The sequence below is a fragment of the Oncorhynchus mykiss genome, chromosome 19, assembly GCF_057628025.1.
Source record: "Oncorhynchus mykiss isolate SJ-2025 chromosome 19, ASM5762802v1, whole genome shotgun sequence".
In the NCBI taxonomy this organism is placed as follows: Eukaryota; Metazoa; Chordata; class Actinopteri; order Salmoniformes; family Salmonidae; genus Oncorhynchus; species Oncorhynchus mykiss.
The window spans coordinates 47,228,311-47,252,435 of NC_143040.1; the positions used below are offsets into that span (position 1 = coordinate 47,228,311).

At 41.4% G+C, this 24,125-nt stretch overlaps 1 protein-coding gene across 2 annotated transcripts in view; it reads left to right on the forward strand.

Annotated features, from left to right (window-relative positions):
- Window positions 1–18,369, forward strand: part of lclat1 (lysocardiolipin acyltransferase 1) — a 35,188-nt gene extending 16,819 nt beyond the window's left edge. Inside the window, exons 1-6 of one of the 2 annotated variants that reach the window (XM_090211138.1) lie at window positions 6,134–7,039; window positions 12,307–12,476; window positions 12,760–12,958; window positions 13,080–13,226; window positions 14,604–14,720; window positions 15,503–18,369. In XM_090211138.1, the coding sequence (XP_090067264.1) occupies window positions 12,309–12,476; window positions 12,760–12,958; window positions 13,080–13,226; window positions 14,604–14,720; window positions 15,503–16,023 (1,152 nt within the window). In that variant the 5' untranslated portion in view covers window positions 6,134–7,039; window positions 12,307–12,308 and the 3' untranslated portion in view covers window positions 16,024–18,369. Of the gene's footprint in view, window positions 1–6,133; window positions 7,040–12,306; window positions 12,477–12,759; window positions 12,959–13,079; window positions 13,227–14,603; window positions 14,721–15,502 lie in introns of those variants that run through there. The other variant, XM_021574120.3, reaches the window with a different exon arrangement.
- Window positions 18,370–24,125: the final 5,756 nt, after the last annotated feature.

Here is a 24,125-nt window from a genome sequence, read left to right on the forward strand (position 1 = left end):
TTTTTTATTAGATTTTAAAATGCCTTAACAGCAGGGTAGGTAGCCTTTACAATTTGATAGTATTGTCGAACTAGTGTTTCCCCTATGTATGTATTTGTTTTGTTTATGACTAAAATCAGATATAAAGTATGTATAACATTTTATGTAGCAATATATTTTTAAATAACAGTCTTTGAACTAACAATCGGCAAAATAAAATGTAGACAGTCTGGTAGAATCTAAAATTCCAAAAATGTCATGGCATGTGGTCCCCATTTTAAATTTTGTGAAAATGTTTGTGTCACTCTGACAATGTGTAGAATTACAGGAAACTAGCATTAAAGAGCTGAACACTCCAATAGGCATGTGTGTTATTTTGTTGCTCATTAGAAAAAACATATTTCAGTCTTGGTGTGTTTCCTGACCGATTCCGCTTTTGGTTTATTATATTAATTATATTTGTCCCCCATGAGACACTGAAGCCTATTTCACTTCCTCAAAATCCCCAGAATGAAACCAAGATGACTCAAGACATCTGTAATGTTTGTTTTTGCGGATGATGTTTTAGTTGTGCAAGTTTACAATGAAACTAAGGTGTTTGGCGCTGTATTTCCCAAGTTAATAAAAAAAAGTGTGGTCTTACGTAAACAAAGTCTGAGCTGCTGGGCAGGTCTGTCTCATTGTCTAATGCTATTGCTATTGGATAGAGTGCAATCACTGCAGCTGTTCACCCAATGTTAGTGGGCAAATAGACATTGTCAAATCAAAACCCAACCTTCATTTACCTGTTGTGACGCACGGATGTTCCCAACTCCATTTTAGACAAAATTAACCTATTTACACTTTGTAGTCGATGTTGACACTAGAATAACTGTTTTCTGACTCATATCAATGCCAAATAGGCCATTTTCAAAGGGATTCATTGCTTTTTAAAGGAACTTTTTAAAACTGTAAAATGTTTTCCCCACCCAATGGCAAAATGTGTAGTATTGTAGGAAATTTGATTTAACTCACATTTTATTGTTTGCATACACACATTTAGATGTTATTAAGGGTGTAGCCAAATGCTTCTGTGTTCTAGCTCCAACAGTGTAGTAATATCTAACAATAGACACATGTTAAAAGCAAACTAATGGAATTAATTGATATTAGGTTGAGCAATGTTAGAGTCCAGAGTATAAATATACAGTGCATTTGGAAAGTATTCAGACTCCTTAACTTTTCCACATTTTGTTACTTTTTCTAAAATTGATTGATTTTTTTCAACACCGATACCGATTATTGGAGGACCAAAAAAGCCGCTACCAATTAATCGGCCTATTTAATAAAATAAAAAAATATTTAAAAAAAAAAAATATATATATATATATATATGTGTATTTGTAATAATGACAATTACAACAATACTGAATGAACACTTATTTTAACTTAATATAATACATCAATAAAATCAATATAGCCTCAAATAATGAAACATGTTCAATTTGGTTTAAATAATGCAAAAACAAAGTGTTGGAGAAGAAAGTAAAAGCTTTCTCACATGGCACATATTGCACTAACGTTTAAGTTCCTTGCTCAGAACATGAGAACATGAAAGCTGGTGGTTCCTTTTAACATGAGTCTTCAATATTCCCAGGTAAAACGTTTTAGGTTGTAGTTATAGGAATTATAGGACTATTTCTCTCTCTACCATTTGTATTTCATATACCTTTGACTATTGGATATTCTTATAGGCACTTTAGTATTGCCAGTGTAACAGTATAGCTTCCGTCCCTCTCCTCGCCCCTACCTGGGCTCGAACCAGGAACACATCGACAACAGCCACCCTCAAAGCAGCGTTACCCATGCAGAGCAAGGGGAACAACTACTCCAAGTCTCAGAGCGAGTGACGTTTGAAACGCTATTAGCGCGCACCCCGCTAACTAGCTAGCCATTTCACATCGGTTACACCAGCCTAATCTCGGGAGTTGATAGGTTTGATGTGCTTGAAGCACAGCGAAGAGCTGCTGGCAAAACGCACGAAAGGGCTGTTTGAATGAATGCTTACGAGCCTGCTGGTGCCTACCACCGCTCAGTCAGACTGCTGTATCAAATCATAAACTTAATTATAACATAACACACAGAAATACGAGCCTTAGGTCATTAATATGGTCGAACCCGGAAACTATCATCTCGAAAACAAGATGTTTATTCTTTCAGTGAAATACCGAACCATTCCGTATTTTATCTAACCGGTGGCATCCCTAAGTCTAAATATTCCTGTTACATTGCACAACCTTCAATATTATGTCATCATTACGTAAAATTCTGGCAAATTAGGCGGCCCAAACTGTTGCATATACACTGACTCTGCGTGAAGTGAACGCAAGAGAAGTGACACAATTTCACCTTCTTAATATTGCCTGCTAACCTGGATTTATTTTAGCTAAATATGCAGGTTTAAAAATATACTTCTGTGTATTGATTTTAAGAAATGCATTGATGTTCATGGTTAGGTACAGTCGTGCAACGATTGTGCTTTTTTCCGCACATGCGCTTTTGCTAAATCATTCCCCATTTGAAGTCTTTTGTTAGGAAGAAATAGTCTTCACAGTTCGCAATGAGTCATGTTAGCAGGCAATATTAACTAAATATGCAGGTTTAAAAAGATAGACTTGTGTATTGATTTTAAGAAAGGCATTGATGTTTATGGTTAGGTACACATTGGAGCAACGACAGTCCTTTTTCGCGAATACGCACCGAATCGATTATATGCAACGTAGGACACGCTAGATAAACTAGCAGTATCATCAACCATGTGTAGTTAGTGATTATGATTGATTGTTTTTTTATAAGATAAGTTTAATGCTAGCTAACAACTTACCTTGGCTTCTTACTGCATTCGCGTAACAGGCAGTCTCCTCGTGGAGTGCAATGTAATCAGGTGGTTAGAGCGTTGGACTAGTTAACTGTAAGGTTGCAAGATTGAATCCCAGAGCTGACAAGGTGTAAATCTGTCATTCTGCCCCTGAACAAGGCAGTTAACCCACTGTTCCTAGGCCATCATTGAAAATATGAATGTGTTCTTAACTGACTTGCCTAGTTAAATAAAGGATAAATAAAGGTGTAAAAAAAAAAAAAAATTGGGCCAAATCGGTGTCCAACAATACAGAATTCCGATTTGTTATGAAATTGAAATCGGCCCTAGTTAATCTGCAATTCCGATTTAATCGGTCAAGCTCTACTGCAGATCCTTTCAAACTCTGTCAGGTTGGATGGGCAGCGTAGCTGCACAGCTATTTTCAGGTATCTCCAGAGATGTTCGATCGTGTTCAAGTCTGGGCTCTGGCTGGGCCACTCTGACTTTCAGAGCCTTGTCCCAAAGCCACTCCTGCTTTGTCTTGGCTGTGTGCTTAGAGTTGTTGTCAAGTTGGAAGGTGAACTGTCGCCCCAGTCTGAGGTCCTAAGCAGGTTTCCATCAAGGATCTTTCTGTATTTTGCTCCGTTCATCATTCCCTCGATCCTGACTAGTCTCCTAGTCCCTGCCGCTGAAAAACAAACCCACAGCATGATGTCAATGGGTCTGAATACTTTACAAATGCACTGTACATATGAAGTCAAATCTAATTTTATTGGTCACATACATATGGTTAGCAGATGTTATTTGCGAGTGAAGCGAAATGCTTGTAGAAGAAGCGAGGCAGCCCTCTGTCGGGTCCATCAAGTGGGTAAAACAATATGTAAACATTTATTTAAAGTGACCAGTGTTCCATGACTACATACATAGGGCAGCAACCTCTAAGGTACATGGAAGAGTAACCGGGTGGTAGCCATCTAGTGACAGTGACCTAAAGTTCAAGGCATTGTACCAGGCGGGGGGCTGGCTAGTGGTGTCTCTTTAACAGACTGATGGCCTTGACATATAAGCTGTTTTACAGTCTCTCGGGACCAGCTTTGATGCACCTGAACTTACCTCGCCTTCTTGATGATAGCTGGGTGAACAGGTCCTTGATGATCTTCTTGGCCTTCTTGTGACACCGGGTGCTGTAGATGCAGGCAGTGTGCTGCCGGTGACGTGTTGGACAGACCGTACCACCCTCTGGAGAGCCCTGTGGTTGTAGGTGGTGCAGTTGCCGTACCAGGTGGTGATACAGCCCGACAAGATGCTCTCAATGGTGCATCTGTGAAAGTTTGAGGGTCTTATGGGCCCAAACAAATTTCTTCAGCCTCCTGAGGTTGAAGAGGCGCTGTTTCACCTACACCACACTGTCTGTGTGGGTGAACCATTTCAGATGGTCAGTGACGTGTACACTGATTAACTTTTTTAAGCTTTTCACCTTCTCCGCTGCGGCCCCATTAGTGTGGATTGGGGAGCGTAACTGTGAAATGTTATTTTCGCCCCATGTCAAAACATGTAGAATTGCAGAAAATGTCAATTCAAAACGGCAACATTTTCTCTCTGCGACCTCTAAAGCCGTGCCCCACGCTAAGTTTGCCACAGCTGCTGAAAACAATATAGGAAAAACACTGAACTAGAGCTGGGACAATAAACCAAAAATTACTGACGTTGCCTTCCTCTTACCAATACAATTTTGCTGACATCGGTGATTAGGTGACACAATGTTCCTGCTGATTTTGGGGGTTAAAAAACATTTGTCAACAGTAATGTGCAGAATTTGTATTTTTATTTAACTAGGCAAGTCATTTCCTGCAATGAAAGTGTATGCCTTGTCCCTTTTTCGCTTCACTCCTGCTCCCCCCTCTTGTACACTGAGTAAAGCATGCATACTGACAGTGAGCAACAGTTTTTAAAACTGTTGGAGTTGAGTCTCTGCTTTATGTGAGTATAACAATTATTTTTTAACTGTCAGTATAGAGGAAATAGCACCACAGAGAATGTAATTGAGGTGAAGCGCCAAAGGAGCCCAGAGGGCATTTGCGATGAATACCACAAATAGCCTGTATTGGCCTACAAAAGGGATGCTTTTGCAGAACATTACAGTTTACTGTTAGATCAATTCCATGGCTATACAGCAACAATATTATATTCAGAGTTTGCAATCTAGCTAATGTGTTTTGAGTTCCCACTTCCTCTGGTGGTAAATTATGTATAAAATAGCCTAGGCCAATATGTACAGAAACCATGCAGGCAAATTCATCTCTCAAGGTATCAGGATCCTATTTTGACCAATGTCCTTTGTGCAGTCCCTGAACATGCTAAATGAAATACCTGACTTCTTTCATGTGTTACTTGGCACTGGAAAAAGTCAGTCTCGAGCCCTCCCGCTTAGCTACCTTGCTTCGAAGTATAGACATTTGATACCTGCATCACTGAATGGGGTATATTATACTGAATGGATAAATATTATAAAATAATAAGACTTTTTTTGGTTAGTCTGTTACAGCATAATATCTCCAGGAGAGCTACTGGGTGTGTAATTTTTGTTGTTGCTGAATTACAGTTCGTATAAACAAATCAGTCGATTTGAAATAAATGTAATTATACCCTAATCTATGGATTTCACATGACTGGGCAGGGACGCAGCCTTTATTTAACTAGGCAAGTCAGAACAAATTCTTATTTACAATGACTGCGGACACTGGCCAAACCCGGACGACGCTGGGCCAATTGTGCGCCGCCCTATGGGACTCCCAATCACAGCTGGTTGTGTTACAGCCTTGATTCAAACCAGGGTGTCTCTAGTGACTCCTCTACCATTGAGATGCAGTGCCTTAGACCCAAGTGGTGCAGACAGAAATACTCCACTTTTCACCTCTCATCCTCTGAGGACCCTAAAGGTGTGTCCTCCCCACTTCCTGTGTGTGCTCTTCAGCGTGTCTGTTGGGAGTAAGTTGTGGGAGAGAGCAGTAACAGGGGAGGTGTAATTGTGCTGAGCCAGGGTGTTCCTCACCTCTGCCACGCTTCATGTTAAAAAACAACTCTTAAACCCCATCCTGGCTTTGTATGACACACACCTGAGTTGTTAGTGCACCAGTCTATCATCCACTTTGCGTGCTGCTGCCGTGAGAGCTGCTGTGTCATGCTGTTGCTATGCATGGTGGTAATGACAAGAGGGGGGTTGGGACTGGGAGACTTGTGCAATAACAGCGGTAATTGAGGTGGAGGAGCATGAACCCACAGGTGAAACACCTGCTTGGTCGAGCAGAACTCCCTTCACCAAGTCAACAAGACCGAGCAATAAAGACTAGCTGCATAAATAAAGCCATATTAAAAAGCTTCATTTTGCTCTACATTTTAGTTTCTTTCCTACTGATTTAGTGTAATGATAATTTCTTTATTTCCTTAGGATAGGCTTATATTTTTATCCAAAGCACATGCATAGCATACGTAGCCTCCATCCCAATTCTTAGGCCAGTAGCTGACACTAACAGTTCTGGGAAAGTTTGTCCCACCTCTTGAGTTTCAAATAAAATTGTATTTGTCACATGTGCTGAATACAACAGGTGTATAGTGTAAAATGCTTACTTACAAGCCCTTAACCAACAATGCAGTTAAGAAAATAAATACTAAATAAAAAAAGTTACACAATAAATAACAATCATGAGGCTATATACAGCGGGTAGTGGTACCGTGTCAATGTGTGGGGGTACAGGTTAGTCGAGGTAATTTGTACATGTAAGGTAACGTGACTATGAATGGATAATAAACAGCGAGTAGCAGCAGTGTAAAAACAAAAGGGGGGGGGGGGGTGTCGATTGACTAAATTAAAAGTTTTGGCATTTTCCTGGACTTTCTGACTGGCCGCCGAGGTGGTGAAGGTAGGAAACAACATCTCCACTTCACTGACCCTCAACACTGGGGCCCTACAAGTGTGTGTGCTCAGCCCTCTCCTGTACTCCCTGTTTACCCATGACTGCGTGGCCATGCATGCCTCCAACTCAATCTTCAAGTTTGCAGACGACACAACTGCAGTGGGCTTGATCACCAACAACAACGAGACAGCCTACAGGGAGATGAGGGCACTCGGAGTGTGGTGTCAACAAAACAAAGGAGATGATCATGGACTTCAGGAAACAGCAGAGGGGAGCTGCTGTGTGGATCAAGCAGTCATTTGAAAGAGTAAGAACATTTCAGCGAGACAACTCAAAGGCGAAATCCATTAACACCAAGATAATGGAATTGATTGCCCTTGACAGTTAACCGTTCTGTCGTGGGTGATGTTGGCCTTCACGACTGGTTGAGCACCGGTACACACTAACAAGTGCGCTATTTTTTAGATGTTGCCCTACCGGAGTTGCACAGTAATAACGTTACTGCTATTAGCTTCACAACATACTATGGAATGCCGTTTGGGTCTTTGCGTGTCAAATAACACTATTTGACAATAACACTATTTGACACGTTAAATAAGCTTTTAATTTGACACTTCAAATAACATTATAGAAGAATGTGTGTGCTGAAATTAGCATGTGCAAGCCAATATTTAGACTAGATAATGTTAAACAAGGTTGGAATATAAAGCAATGAAATGGGGTATCAGTCTACTCTGTGACACCCAGAGAACTGAAGCGTTTATGCCAATATTAGTATTGTAGCTCTTATCGCGGGACATAGGTTGACATACAGTGCCTTGCGAAAGTATTCGGCCCCCTTGAACTTTGCGACCTTTTGCCACATTTCAGGCTTCAAACATAAAGATATAAAACTGTATTTTTTTGTGAAGAATCAACAACAAGTGGGACACAATCATGAAGTGGAACGACATTTATTGGATATTTCAAACTTTTTTAACAAATCAAAAACTGAAAAATTGGGCGTGCAAAATTATTCAGCCCCCTTAAGTTAATACTTTGTAGCGCCACCTTTTGCTGCGATTACAGCTGTAAGTCGCTTGGGGTATGTCTCTATCAGTTTTGCACATCGAGAGACTGACATTTTTTCCCATTCCACCTTGCAAAACAGCTCGAGCTCAGTGAGGTTGGATGGAGAGCATTTGTGAACAGCAGTTTTCAGTTCTTTCCACAGATTCTCGATTGGATTCAGGTCTGGACTTTGACTTGGCCATTCTAACACCTGGATATGTTTATTTTTGAACCATTCCATTGTAGATTTTGCTTTATGTTTTGGATCATTGTCTTGTTGGAAGACAAATCTCCGTCCCAGTCTCAGGTCTTTTGCAGACTCCATCAGGTTTTCTTCCAGAATGGTCCTGTATTTGGCTCCATCCATCTTCCCATCAATTTTAACCATCTTCCCTGTCCCTGCTGAAGAAAAGCAGGCCCAAACCATGATGCTGCCACCACCATGTTTGACAGTGGGGATGGTGTGTTCAGCTGTGTTGCTTTTACGCCAAACATAACGTTTTGCATTGTTGCCAAAAAGTTCAATTTTGGTTTCATCTGACCAGAGCACCTTCTTCCACATGTTTGGCGTGTCTCCCAGGTGGCTTGTGGCAAACTTTAAACGACACTTTTTATGGATATCTTTAAGAAATGGCTTTCTTCTTGCCACTCTTCCATAAAGGCCAGATTTGTGCAATATACGACTGATTATTGTCCTATGGACAGTCTCCCACCTCAGCTGTAGATCTCTGCAGTTCATCCAGAGTGATCATGGGCCTCTTGGCTGCATCTCTGATCAGTCTTCTCCTTGTATGAGCTGAAAGTTTAGAGGGACGGCCAGGTCTTGGTAGATTTGCAGTGGTCTGATACTCCTTCCATTTCAATATTATCGCTTGCACAGTGCTCCTTGGGATGTTTAAAGCTTGGGAAATCTTTTTGTATCCAAATCCGGCTTTAAACTTCTTCACAACAGTATCTCGGACCTGCCTGGTGTGTTCCTTGTTCTTCATGATGCTCTCTGCGCTTTTAACGGACCTCTGAGACTATCACAGTGCAGGTGCATTTATACGGAGACTTGATTACACACAGGTGGATTGTATTTATCATCATTAGTCATTTAGGTCAACATTGGATCATTCAGAGATCCTCACTGAACTTCTGGAGAGAGTTTGCTGCACTGAAAGTAAAGGGGTTGAATAATTTTGCACGCCCAATTTTCAGTTTTTGATTTGTTAAAAAAGTTTGAAATATTCAATAAATGTCGTTCCACTTCATGATTGTGTCCCACTTGTTGTTGATTCTTCAAACAAATACAGTTTTATATCTTTATGTTTGAAGCCTGAAATGTGGCAAAAGGTCGCAAAGTTCAAGGGGGCCGAATACTTTCGCAAGGCACTGTATATGGCTCAATTCGGTTTTTTAGAGTCCCACCATAAGATCGACGATGCTAATGTTCTTTGGGTGTCACTGAGTCGACTGATACCCCATGTCATTTATCCACAATCCGTAGGTAAGGCTGTACAGTGAAATAAGTATACCCCCAATGCAATTCTAAAGTATAATACATCCAGTGTGATTTCAACAGATCTTTGTCAAATTAATGAATTGTCTTGTTTTTTTTTATATATATAACATTCCAACATCGTTTTGCATGATGTATTCAATTATGGCATAATTCTACTATTTGTATTCCTTTGCATCACTGTCAATTACATATTTATTCTGAAGGCTAATCGCTAAGTCCACTATTGTGGCTATTCCTTATTTTGGCTAGCTTCACATGGATGGTTCCGACCACCATTAATCAAATAAGAACGGTCTAATAGATTATGGTTATTTTAGATGGTGACACCTAGCTACTGTAACATTGTCATTTTGGGGGAAGAACATTGTTTGCATCCATGAGCTAGCTAGCTGCTATTTATGACCAGCGCTGTAGGTGCTACCAGCGTCATAGCATGCGTATCGATGAATAGTTGTGACATATATGAAATACGAGTGATAGTGTAATCAATGTGTAATAGTTACGTAAAGAATGTATGAATGCGTTACATTATTATGTGATGTACAGTCATATTCAGGTCCTGATTGGTCAGTGTTATTTGACACATAAGTGAAAGAAATGGGGTTTTACTGGTAATGGGGACATGTGTAAATGCCAACAAAATTTATATATATTTTTTTCCAACTTTATTTAACCAGGTAGGCCAGTTACAGTTGAAGTCGGAAGTTTACATACACCTTCGCCAAATACATTTAAACTCAGTTTTTCAGAATTCCTGAAATTTAATCCTAGTAAAAATGCCCTGTTTTAGGTCAGTTAGGATCACCACTTTATTTTAAGAAGATGTCAGAATAATAGTAGAAAGAATGATTTATTTCAGCTTTTATTTCTTTCATCACATTCCCAGTGGGTCAGAAGTTTACATACACTCAATTAGTATTTTGTATCATTACCTTTAAATTGTTTAACTTGGGTCAAACGTTTCGGGTTGCCTTCCACAAGCTTCTCACAATAAGTTTGGTGAATTTTGGCCCATTGTTCATGACAGAGCTGGTGTAACTGAGTCAGGTTTGTTGGCCTCCTTGCTCGCACACGCTTTTTCAGTTCTGCCCACAAATTTTCTATGGGATTGAGGTCAGGGCTTTGTAATGGCCACTCCAATACCTTGACTTTGTTGTCCTTAAGCCATTTTGCCACAACTTTGGAAGTGTGCTTGGGGTCATTGTCCATTTGGAAGACCCATTTGCGACCAACTTCCTGGCTGATGTCTTGAGATGTTGCTTTAATATATCCACATCATTTTCCATCCTCATGATGCCATCTATTTTATAAAGTGCACCAGTCCCTCCTGCAGCAAAGCATCCCCACAACATGATGCTGCCACCCCCGTGCTTCACGGTTGGGCTGGTGTTCTTCGGCTTGCAAGCCTCCCCCTTCTTCTTCCAAACATAACGATGGTCATTATGGCCAAACATTTCTATTTTTGTTTCATCAGACCAGAGGACATTTCTTCAGAATGTACAATATTTTTCCCCATGTGCAGTTGCAAACCATAGTCTGGCTTTTTTATGGTGGTTTTGGAGCAGTGGCTTCTTCCTTGCTGAGTGGCCTTTCAGGTTATGTTGATATAGGACTTGTTTTACTCTGGATATAGATACTTTTGTACCTGTTTCTTCCAGCATCTTCACTAGGTCCTTTGCTGTTGTTCTGGGATTGATTTGCACTTTTCACACCAATGTACATTCATCTCTAGGAGGCAGAATGTCTCCTTCCTGAAGGTTACTTGCGTACTATTGTTTGTAGAGGTTGACCGACTGATTTTTCAACGCCGATACCGATTATTGGAGGACCAAAAAGGCCGATAGCAATTAATCGGACAATTAAAAAAAAAATATATAAAAAAATATATGTATTTATTTTCATTTATTTTTGTAATAATGACAATTAAAACAATACTGAATGAACATTTATTTTAACTTTAATATAATACATCAATAAAATCAATTTTGCCTCAAATAAATTAAACATGTTCAATTTGGTTTAAATAATGCAAAAACAAAGTGTTGGAGAAGAAAACAAAAGTGCAATATGTGCCATGTAAAAAAGCTAACGTTTAAGTTCCTTGCTCAGAACATGAGAACATATGAAAGCTGGTGGTTCCTTTTTAACATGAGTCTTCAATATTCCCAGATAAGAAGTTTTAGGTTGTAGTTATTATAGGAATTATAGGACTATTTCCCTGTATACCATTTGTATTTCATTAACCTTTGACTATTGGATGTTCTTATAGGCACTTTAGTATTGCCAGTGTAACAGTATATACAGTGGGGCAAAAAAGTATTTAGTCAGCCACCAATCGTACAAGTTGTCCCACTTAAAAAGATGAGAGGCCTGTAATTTTCATCATAGGTACACTTCAACTATGACAGACAAAATGAGAAAAAAAAATCCAGAAAATCACATTGTAGGATTTTTAATTAATTTATTTGCAAATTATGGTGGAAAATAATTATTTGGTCACCTACAAACAAGCAAGATTTCTGGCTCTCACAGACCTGAAACTTCTTCTTTATATTTAGGCTATTCAGTGAAAATGTGAAATATTCAGGTCTAAGATGAGGTTGTCGGCGAGCTGCATAAAATCCAGTTCCCTGATCACAGCATTTTAGCAGTAAGAAACCCCTGGCTCCGACCCCTATTTACATTCCACAATAGGAATGTCTGCCTTGGTTTTTCCACTGTTTTTGTGGAAATGTAGGAAGATCCACAGAACATGAGGGTTTGCTATTGATGAGGACATAACTCCATTTTGTCTTACATTAGGCTGGTTCATGATTAATCCAATCCTTCCTCATTATGCCCAACTTGCAGTTCCACATCAACATAGGAATTCGGCAGAATTGATTAGCCATCTCTGGAAGTGTTTATCCTACTTATCTCCTTCATGATCAGTTTAATACTGTAGTGAACTAACAAGTTGTCTTCACTGATGCATAAGGAGAGTTGAAATATAAATATTAAGTAATCTCTCTCCTTCCCAGGTATGGCGGTGTCTGTGCGTGGGCTGTACTTTGTGGTGACCCTGTTTCTGGGCAGTTTCTTTGGCAGCATCTTCATGCTGGGCCCTGTGCTACCTCTAATGCTGCTGTCACCCTCCTGGTACCGCTGGATCACAGACCGTATCGTTGCCACCTGGCTCACCCTGCCCGTGGTGAGTCATCTTACCCCTTGTCTGTCTCTCGGTGTTCCTTATGTCTGCATCCACTTATGTCTCTTATCACCTTTGTTTGACCACTTTGGTTAACTGTTTCGCCTTTTTGGTTTTGACCTAACATTCTTTTGATCTATTGTCTTGATATTCTTTGACCTCTCACTGACTTTTTGGTTTGTTTGTACTATTCTTAGTGTCTGTGTTTTGGAACCAAATGAAATGAGTCTTCCTGTTCCTACGTACCTCCCCTCCCTCCCCTGTTTCCCTCCCTACCCCTGTGCAGGCCCTGCTGGAGCTGGTGTTTGGGGTGAAGGTGGTAATCACGGGTGATGGCTTCATCCCAGGGGAGCGCAGTGTGATCATCATGAACCACCGGACGCGTCTGGACTGGATGTTCCTGTGGTGTTGCCTGCTGAGGTACAGCTACCTGCGACTGGAGAAAATCTGCCTCAAGGCCGCCCTCAAAGTTGTGCCAGGCTTCGGTGGGTGTAGGCAACACACATACACCTCAGCATGGGTTACACAGTGAAAAGAAAATGTATACACACGACTGTAAATTGCTTTGGATTAAAGAGTGGCATTAATCTGGTTAATTTGCGTCAGGCTGGGCCATGCAGGTGGCCTGCTTCATCTTCATCAAGCGTCGGTGGGAGGAGGACCGCAGCCACATGGAGAACATGCTAGAGTACTTCTGTGACATCAGAGAGCCCCTGCAGCTCCTCCTCTTCCCTGAGGGCACTGACCTCACCGGTAACAGCTTTCAGTGACAACAGTCACTTAGCCAACCAGGGCAATGGTTTGGTTAGGACATCAACAATAGTACCCTGCATCAACCTCTTCCATCTCTCATCCCCAAGCTTGTTTACATCGGTTTTAGAACTCCCTGAGGATGTATGTGTGATCTGTGTATGTGTATACAATCCTCTTAACTTCTTGCGACTCTCAAACCCGGAGCCGGGAGCGTAATCATCGCCTCAAACTAATTAGCATAACACAGCGGACATAAATATCCCTAGAAAATCTTCCTATTCATGAAAATCACACATGAAATATATTGAGACACAGCTTAGCCTTTTGTTAATCACACTGTCATCTCAGATTTTCAAAATATGCTTTACAGCCAACGCTAGACAAGCATTTGTGTAAGTTTATCATAGCCTAGCATAGCATTATGCCCTGCTAGCAGCAGGCAACATTTTCACGAAAATAAGAAAAGCAATCAAATTAAATCATTTACCTTTGAAGAACTTCGGATGTTTTCACTCAGGAGACTCCCAGTTAGATAGCAAATGTTCCTTTTTTCCCAAAATATTATTTTTGTTGGCGAAATAGCTCCGTTTGTTCTTCACGTTTGGTTGAGAAATTGACCGGAAAATGTTGCACTCACAGACAATATCTTTGCAGTTTTGGAAACGTCAGTGTTTTCTGTCCAAAGCTGTCAATTATATGCATCGTCGAGCATCTTGTCATGACAAAATATCCTGTTTAAAACGGGAATGTTTTTCATCCAAAAATGAAATACTGCCCCTAGAATCAGTTGGACCAGATATGACAATTTACTAATAGTTTTAGTAATGGTTCCTCCACTTCCCCTACTGTCCTGGAGGGCTGGTGATAGGATTTGGATCAGGGTGTGCTTTTATGTGACCCCTTCTAGATCAGAGATGTCTTTGTCCCTGAGAAGATATCTAGGGATCTATAGGTGTAGTGCTCCCCCTAGGCCAGTGTCATATCTTTTGATGAAATCAGCTTATGAAATTATATTTTATTCATATCTAGTAAGGACATTTTTTATTCATTTAACCATTTAGCCCCTAACTAGGCAAGTCGGTTAAGAACAAATTCTTATTTACAATGATGGCCTGGCAAAAGGCCTCTTGCGGGGACAGGGGCTGGGATTAAAAATATACATAAATAAATACAAAAATATAGGACAAAACACACATCACGACAAGCAACAAAACTACATAATGGGTGGTCATATACCATACATCAATGTTCTCTCACTCTTACAGTAGTGTGCTAAACCCTATCCAAGAAATGTAATGTATTACAGTCAATTATCCTAGATGCTGACAATATTATTGAGCCTACTTCTCATTTTCTGTTTTTCTCTCTCTCCTGCAGACTACACTAGAGCAAGAAGTGATGACTTTGCGGAAAAGAACGGCCTGCCTAAGTTTGAGTATGTGCTGCACCCCCGCACCACTGGATTCACCTTCATCGTGGACACTCTCCGCAAAGGTCAGGGGTTAACTTTTTTTATATATTTACTGTAATTTTTGACGCATTTTGCTGTAACATGCAGTAAAGTGAAACCAAGGGTGTTTTACTGGCTGTTTATATTGTAGTCATCTGTCATCGCTTGTTATGACAACAGTTAGCCTATGTCAAATGACTCAAGCGTGAAGGAATTATAACAAGCCACATCAGTGTTACCTGTTTTTCTTTAGGAATCTCAGACTAGTACTTCATCAACACTGTGACACATTACAGCACCCCGAGGCATCTCATATTGGCCTGTGAGCTAATCCTGGCAGCCTTCCATCAGTCTTAAATACCGTCGCCTGCGGCGCTTAGCTGGGCACTAACTCACCAAGCAGGTGTTCTGAACCACAGTGATGTCATCGGACTTAGCCCTGTTCCCTCACCTCTGGTGATTGACATGTTATCTAGGTGGTCTTTGTCTGAGTGCGCTGTGCCCCTGGCCTATTTATATCCTCTGACTCTCATACAGTACAGTAGGGAGTCGGTGGGAGCTCAGGGCTGGCAGGTGTCGTGTCATCCTCCCAGGCTGATATTTCACTCAGGTCCCTGCTCATTGTGTGGTATGGGAGTGGGGCTGCAGGCATATTTAAGAGACAGGAATGATATAGTGCTCAGTGTGGGAAGCAAGCATGTCCTCAATATACTTAGTTAGTTACATTTGACTCAAGGATATGGATCTTCTGCATCAGCATCCACACAAACCCTACAGTTAAAATAAAGATGCACGTCGGTCATGCATACCTCCCCTCCTTTTACAGGAGACAACCTGGATGCCGTCCATGACATCACCGTGGCCTACCCCAAGAACATCCCTCAGACGGAGCGCCACCTGATCCTAGGGCAGTTCCCCCGGGAGATCCACTTCCATGTGCGCCGCTACGAGGCCTCCGCCCTGCCCACATCCCCTTCCGCCCTGCAGGCCTGGACTCAGGAGCGCTGGGCAGAGAAGGAGGTCCGCCTGAGGGACTTCTACGCCGCTGAGCCCCGGGGCTTCGACAGGGAGGGTATGTGCCGCGTTCCCCCTTGTAAGACGGAGCTCCGTGTGGCTCTGATCAAGGCAGCATCTCTGTTCTACTGGAGCTCTTTCATAGCCTTGTCCTTCGCAGGCCTCTGGCTCTGGGCCCCGCTCCGTCTGTACTTTTTAGTGATGATGGGTGTCTACTTCGGCCAGCAGAAGCTGATAGGAGGGCTAGAACTACTGGAGCTGGCCTGTCATCGCTACTGGAAGTCTGTGACTGGGGACGAGAAGGAAAAGGTGGTGGACGGGAAGAAGGAGTGAGGAGGAAGGGATGGCAGGAGGCTAACGTTTCTGCAGTGTTCAGTGGGGATGCTAGGCCTGAGTCCACAATTGGGCTTGGTGCATATGCTGGAGGGTCATGGGCAATCTCCCTCGCTTCACAGGGAGTAAAGGGTGAACCGGCAGGCAATGTGCATGGCTTCTAGGGTGAGCTAACCTCACGGCTGAGGTTGCAGAAAAAAAACACAGGAAAGAATGAATGTTGTTCTTCTTGCTGGCTTGCTGGGGTCATAGTAGCTCATCACAGCCATTACGCTGTAAAGCCTTCATGTGTCTAACTGTCTAGCACCTTTGCTGTCTTTCTACAATTAAGAGGACTATCATTGGTCATCCTTTTTGTTCTTATGTTTATATTTCGTATCGTTCTAGAACCAGTGTCCATACATGTGTATGGGTTTCACAATAATATACAGAATATTATGTCTTAGCCATGTGTTTTAAATTGATTTTATTGTTTTGCGTATTTCCTTGGTTATGTATTTATTTATTTTAAGTGATGGAACAGAGCCATATACACAGCACTCATACATTAGATTAGTGTATGCTGTGATTATTTTAGTCCATATTTTAACTGTTATTGTTCTGTGTTTAGCCAATGTAGATTATCCATTAGTCTAGCCAAATGAATCACTGTTTTCCGCAAGCAATCATTAGCCAACAAAAAAATGATTACCGGTAGAAATGAATGTTATCTGTCCAAGCGATGAGTCAGTTATACACTTAGTGTAGAATTGTTTACTGGCGTTGAATCTGAACACTCTTAAGACATTAAGGTCACTGTCATGCCATTTACATTAAAGGTGCAATATGCAGAAATTGCTTTGCCATTCCCTGGTTGCTAAAATTTGAATAGTTTGCCAAATTTCAGTTTGTGACAAAGCAATGTATAGTGTAGCATATCATTGTACCATCAGTTAACTATATTTTCAATAACCAAAAATATTGTATTTTCAGCTGTTTTGAAGCTGGTGTACAAAACCGAAAGTAAAAGATGCAAAAACTAAATTTAACGGAAAGCATAGAAATGGTGCATATAGAACAGATCTACTGCTTCTTAGACTTGCTTTTAATGCTAAAGACGGATCTATAACTCACATTTCTATGTGAATTTGGTCAGGTTGCCCAAAAAGTTACATATTGCAGCTTTAAGCCTTTATAAGTTAAGCTGTTTTCATTGTTTAACTCTTGATAAACCTGATGATTTTTGTATGCATGCTGGGAAAAAAATGCTTTTGCAGGAGGAAATCCAAATGCAAGAATTGGTCATGTGATCTAAAAAGGAACCAAACAGAATGTAGTAATCTGCCAAAACTGGGCAGGGGATTTTCACCACGTGTTGCTGATAAAGGTGCTGTGAACTGCAGCAAGACTATCGTGCACTCTGGATGGAATGGGTGACGATTTAGGATTTGAGATCTGTGACTGAGCACATACAAAATCAGCTTAGTTTTCTGCTCTTTTTCGGAACCAACCGAAAGAGGGTCAAAGAATGTCATTGGGCAACACCACTCCACAGAGGACCAGACTTGGAGTGGAAAACTGGTCTTGAAGTCACCCTAATCTAAAAAAGCCTCATGCCCACCTCTCTCTCTCCCTGGGGAACTGGCATTGATGTTCTCGGTGTGCTGCTAAACTCAATTTAGCAGATGACAACTGAGAAAGCTCTACTGGTTGTGCCAGGGGAAAAAAATATTTAAATGAGAGCATCAGATTGGGCAATGCTCTGTCCACTAGTACCTAGCCACTGCTCTCAATGCCACCTCCAACCTTGCCATATATAGAGTTGAATGGTTTCTCGCACAATCCAGAACCGTTTTTATCAATGACACTGTGCACTGTTTGATCTACCGACCACCTCAATGCTGCAGGTCAAATGATCATTTTTGTAAGAGAAGTGTCCTATGTACCAAGTCATAGATGGTTGTCTGTTCTTGTTTCTTGAAATACGAGGCCCTGTTCAAGTGTAGGGGCTGGTTACTGTGATTAGGCTGTGTTAACAATTCTCATCAGCATGTCAATGGTTTACCAAATTACTAATCATCTCTATTACTAGAATCTTTGAACCAGCTAGAATTTCCACAATTCTCCCATCTTTCTCATCTGTTGTCTTTGTTTCCCTATTTCTAGCTTTCTTGGTTGCTCAAAATTCTATTTTTGTTGTGTTTTCTGTTTTTGTTCTCGTCCATAATAGGCTCAACTGCTGATGCTGGACTCCTTTACAATCACTATCCTCAGGTAAATCTTTACTGGCCACTGTTATCAGTTATTACGCTGTTCAATAAATATATCATTTCAACCCATGCAGATGCTCTGCGTGTCTCTAAGAAATGTGTCATGTCAAATTATTTCTTCACTGGTTTGCTTCCTGGATGCTGACCCAACATTGTCAGCTCACCACTGTGGGTGGTCCAGATATTCAACCTAACTTAATACTAAATTGTTCTAAATTGTTCTAATTTTGCCAACCTCCACAACCATTAGAATCTCGTAGTTGTGGACTCCTGGAGCGTTCTTACTAAACATTGCAGTGAATGAATCAAGACCCTACACGCTCATGTTACACAACACCGAGCCATGGTGAGCTCATGCCATAGACCGTATATATAAATACACACACCACTGCAGTCTGCTGCAGTGCCTACAGACAGAGGGCAAGAGAGTTGAAGGTGAAGCGGTGTTGCTGTGGCAACTAATGTTGACTCCACCATTCCCTAGCAACGTGATGCAGAATGATGTCAATGGAAAGTATGCTATTATTTTCTCTACTGCTAACGGTATGATGCCAGTTTGTGTGTGTGTGTGCACGTCGGTTGGGTCTGAGCTTTGTCTCCAAGCATCTGATTTTAAATCCCAGCTCATTAATGCTGGTGGTTGAGAGGGATGGAGTGATGCTGACATCTTTGGGAAAATGCAGGTATAGACACCAGGTTTACACAGGACTTTTTAAAATAGTCACCCCAGGGACTATTATTCACAAGGTAATTATGGATATGGGTTGAATTATTCTGTCAGTTTGTCTTTAGCTGTTTCTTTTATCTATGCTTTGGCCAAATTGAAGTCCACAACTCACTGATGGATATGACAGTGGGTGGATGCATACAGCTTCCATCATTCTGTGGACATGGTCCTATTCCTTCTCATTCCTGGTGGGACATGAAATCAGGGGCTCCTTATAGAGTAGCTTTCTTAAGAGCTGCATAGCAGCATACTGACTACATAGGAAGGTTTATGCAAGAAGTATAATGCTGTCACTTAGTGGCAAGAAAAAGTATTTGAACCCTTTGAGATTACCTTGATTTCTGCAAAAAAATGGTCATCAAATTTGATCTGATTTGCAACTAAGGCACAAAATTAGACAAACATAGTGTGCTTAAACTAATATCACAATCATTTGTGTATTTTTCTTGTCTATATTGACTACATTTAAACAATCACAGTGTAAGTTGGAAAAGGTATGTGAACACCTAGGCTAATGACTTCTCCAAAAGCTAATTGGAGTCAGGAGTCAGTTAACCTGGAGTCCAATCAATGAGATGAGATTGGGGATGTTGGTTAGAGCTGCCTTGCCCTGTAAAAAACACTCACAAAATGTGTTTACTATTCACAAGAAGCATTGCCTGATGTGAACCATGCATCTAACAAAAGAGATCTCAGAAGACCTAACATTAAGAATTGTTGACTTGCATAAAGCTGGAAAGGGTTACAAACGTATCTCGAAAAGCCTTGATGTTCATCAGTCCACGTTAAGACAAATTGTCTATAAATTGAGAAAGTTCAGCACTGCTACTCCCTAGGAGTGGCCGTCCTGCAAATATGACTGCAAGACCACAGCGCAGATGAGGTTAAGAAGAATCCTAGAGTGTCAGCAAAAGACTTACAGAAATCTCTGGAACATGCTAACCTCTCGTTTGATGAGTCTACCATGCATAAAACACTAAACAAGAATGGTGTTCATGGGAGGACACCACAGAAGAAGCCACTGGTGTCCAAAAACAACCTTGCTGCACGTCTGGTTTGCAAAAGTGCACCTGGATGTTCCACAGCGCTACTGGCAAAAGATTCTGTGGACAGATGAAGCCACAGTTGAGTTGTTTGGAAGGAACACAACACTATTTGGAGAAAAAAGTCACAGCACACCAACATCATAACCTCATCCCAACTGTAATGTATGGTGGAAGGGAGCATCATGGTTTGGGGCTGCTTAGCTGCCTCAGGACCAGGACAGCTTGCTCTCATCGACGGGAAAATCAATTCTCAAGTTTATCAAGACATTTTGCAGGAGAATGTTAGGCTATCTGTCTGCCAATTGAAGCTCAACAGAAGTTGGGTGATGCAACAGGACAATGACAGAAGTAAATCAACAACAGAAAGGCGTCAACAGAATAAAATACATTCTGGAGTGGCCCAGCCAGAGTCCTGAACTCAACCCGATTGAGATGCTGTGGCATGACCTCGAGAGCAGTTCACACCTGACATCCCAAGAATATTGCTGAACTGAAACCGTTTTGTAAAGAGGAATCGTCCAAAATTCCTCCTGGCCGTTGTGCAGGCCGGCTCCGCAACTACAAAAAACATTTGGTTGAGGTTGTTGAGGTTATTAAATCCTACTTTTTCCACCCTGCACTGTGAATGTTTACACGGTGTGTTCAATGAAGACATGAAAACTTATAATTGTGTGTTGTTAGTTTAAGCAGACTACTACTGTCTACTGTTGTGACCTAGATGAAGATCAGATCAAATTTTATGACCAATTTATACAGAAGTCCAGGTATTTCCAAAGGTTTCACATACTTTATTCTTGCCACTGTATACATGAACAGTGCTTCCCAACATATACAGTTCCTAGTGTATTAACTTATATCCTACTGCGTGCAGAGTAATAGGAAGTGTAATTAACATGAGATGACTTCCATGGCCAAGTCTGCTGAAAGAGATCTGTGGCTTAGGGTGGGTGTGACTGCATGGGGGGGCAACACCGCTAGGGAAAAGAATCACAAATACAATGCATATTGGGGACCAGAAACTTGTTTGTTGATCTTTCTGTTTTTTTCTACCTTGAGTATTGGTGGAGTTGTTGAGTGCCAGACCTAATCGTGTTGATCTTTTAATCCACCCTCTTTTAACCTCCTGACTCTTGTCCTGCTTAGTTCAATCAGCTGAGATGCAGTACCTTACAAGTACACTACAACACCTAGTTATAACAAAATGGACCACCTATTCTATCCTGCCAAACCTGTGTAGTTAATCAAGATTTGTGAGAGCCTGCCTAGTAAGTGTTGGTTAGTACTCTGTGATTCCAGACCCCTGCTGATTCTACCATTAATGACACCCACAGACAAAGATGGCATCCAACAGGATCAACTCCAAAAAATAACCCCCATGCTTAGCTCTAATATTTATGGGTGGTTTAGGAATGCTTTGTCACTGCATTTTTTTATTAAGCCAATTTTACACACCACCAAACCCCTTTAGTGGGGATATTTTGTGCCTGTGTTGAGTCACGAAAGTGCTGGTGGTTACGTTGTCTGGTCGCACAGCTGTGCCTGTTTGTCTCCTTATCTGGGTTGACTGGGGGTCCCCATTCTCTCACACGTTCCACTCCTCTCTGTACCCACTTTGAAGTTATCCACTATCAGTTTGTTGTGAGAGTTGGTATTGTTTTCTATTCATTTTTTGTTGTTAATTCCCACTGTCCCCTAATGGAGAGCATATTCCCTGTATTTTAAAGTGTGCTGTACATGAGTAAAAAATAATGTAAAATACATTCTTTAGACAAAACAGGTGAAAGTGGCAAAGTGTGTGACTCCTGTGTAGGCTATGCACTAACACAGTGTGATTAACCCTCCGCCGTTGCTGTTATTTTTAGTCTACACAAAACTATTGATAAGATATTGGCTGTGTTCGAGAGCATCAGAACCGTGATGTATCATGGGTAAATTGTGACTTACCTACAAATACTATGGAGTAGTTATTTATGATGCTAGGGGATTTCTAGATCAGTCAGTCTCGACTTTACATTTGGCCAATGTGCCGACTGTCCATAGGATTACCATCGCAGCACACAGTATGTCATTTGTATTCGGTTGCCATCTAGTGATCTAAAGCTCAAATTGCACCAAAGAACAATTGGAAAATTACTTTCAGCAAGAATACACACTTTATTCAGAAATCATCACTACAAAGGAAAAATTGTCAAAGCAGACTAATGGGAAAAAGAGATGATCTTGCTCTTTATTTTTTAACCTCATATCAAGAAAAACATCTGAATAATAATAACTACTAAGAATAAAAACTACAATGATAACCATTAATAAAATGACATCTCTACTAATGAAATAATGATTTGATATTGTGTCTAATCGATCTATTGTATATTGTCCTGGGCAGAGGTTGGAAACAGAGGATACAGTGTGACTGAAAACACCCCTCCCTTCATTCCAATTGGCTGGAATCATCAGAGTTTGGGAGGAAGAGCAACAGTTCATGTAAAGGCCAGCCCAGCAGGCCAATAGTCTTTGGGCATGTTACTGCCCTGCTCAGCTCCACACTTACAAAGAGGCAACGGGCTGCTTGCATTCCTCACTCACACAGAGGGACTTGTGGGGATGTGCATTGTGACAAGCATCCAGAATGGTAGAGATTGAGGATAATGATACACAGTACACAGCACAGGGAGGAAGTTATAGTGACTCCAGCTATAAAGTTGACAACATATCCAGAGTGAGTGAACATATCTACTACTAATCATTAGGACCGGTACGATACCAGTATCGCGATACTCGTTAGGAGGGTGGCAAGGGGAAACTACACCAAGCACATTTCACTCCTTTAGGAAAACAGACTTAATTGTGGAAACAAACATTATGTTGTCATCCAGAGTCACATTGATTTATTTCCCAAGCTAAAGCACATATTTTCGTGAGATACTTGTATCGTCCCGGCCCAATTAATCATGAATGTGAGCGTCTCGTATGTAAATATGAGTGTGTGTCTTGCAGTGTTTGTAGTTGTGTTCAAAATCCTGTGTGCGAGTGTGCATGGAGTCCATAGCTATGGTGAAGCAGGCCCCTGTCAAAGTCTCTAGGTGACAGGAGGTTGTCTTTGGAGGAGGGGTTTAGGAGATGCCAACACAGCATCAAGAGATCCAGCCAATCAGGAGAGGTCAAAAAGTCATAGCTACCTGTAGGTCAAAGGTGAGGGTGGAGCCAAGACGATATTGCCTGGGAGGCTTAGTTTGAGGCTGTGGAGTGTGGGGGAACAGGTTTAGGGCAAGGGTGTGAGCAAGTATTTCGAGCATCAGCTCAGGAGTTGTCAGACAGAGGGGACATGCTCTTCGAAGCCCTCACTCTCCCTGACCAGTGCCCTCCTTATAGCGCTGGCTGTCCTCTGAGGCAAACTCATAGATCCAGCCCAGCTTACTGTTGCAGTTCTTACAGCTGACGTCTCGCACCATGTGTCTGCCCGTCAGCATCACGCAATCCTGTACCCGGCTGTACTGCAAGTTCACCATCTAACAGATAATGAATAATAATGCTAGGTTATTACACAGTCATAACATGGTAATACATATGTGTTTGCTAGGTGTGTTACTTCTGCCTATTGTGGAAATGGGTTTTCTAGGGGTCACGTGTAGTGTAACTTTCTGTGTAAATTATGTGAGTGCACTTGCTAAACATAGTGAGTCTGGCATAAAAGTGATTAGTTTGAGTGTTGAGCATAAAAGGTGTTTTCATTGGACTATTTCACTCCAGGGGTGGAAATACCAACATGAAAACATGTCTCTGAAAACTGCTCCAGAGTGGGGCGAAGGTTCACCTTCCAACAGGAAAACGACCCTAAGCACACAGCCAAGACAACACAGGAGTGGCTTTCAGACAAGTCTCTGAATGTCTTTGAGTGGCCCAGCCAGAGCCTGGACTTGAACCCGATCGAACATCACTGGAGAGACCTGAAAATAGCCTTGCAGCAACTCTCCCCATCCAACTTGACAGAGCTTGAGAGGATCTGCAGAGAAGAAGGGGAGAAATTCCCCAAATACAGGTGTGCCAAGCTTTGTGTGTCATACCCAAGAAGACTCGAGGCTG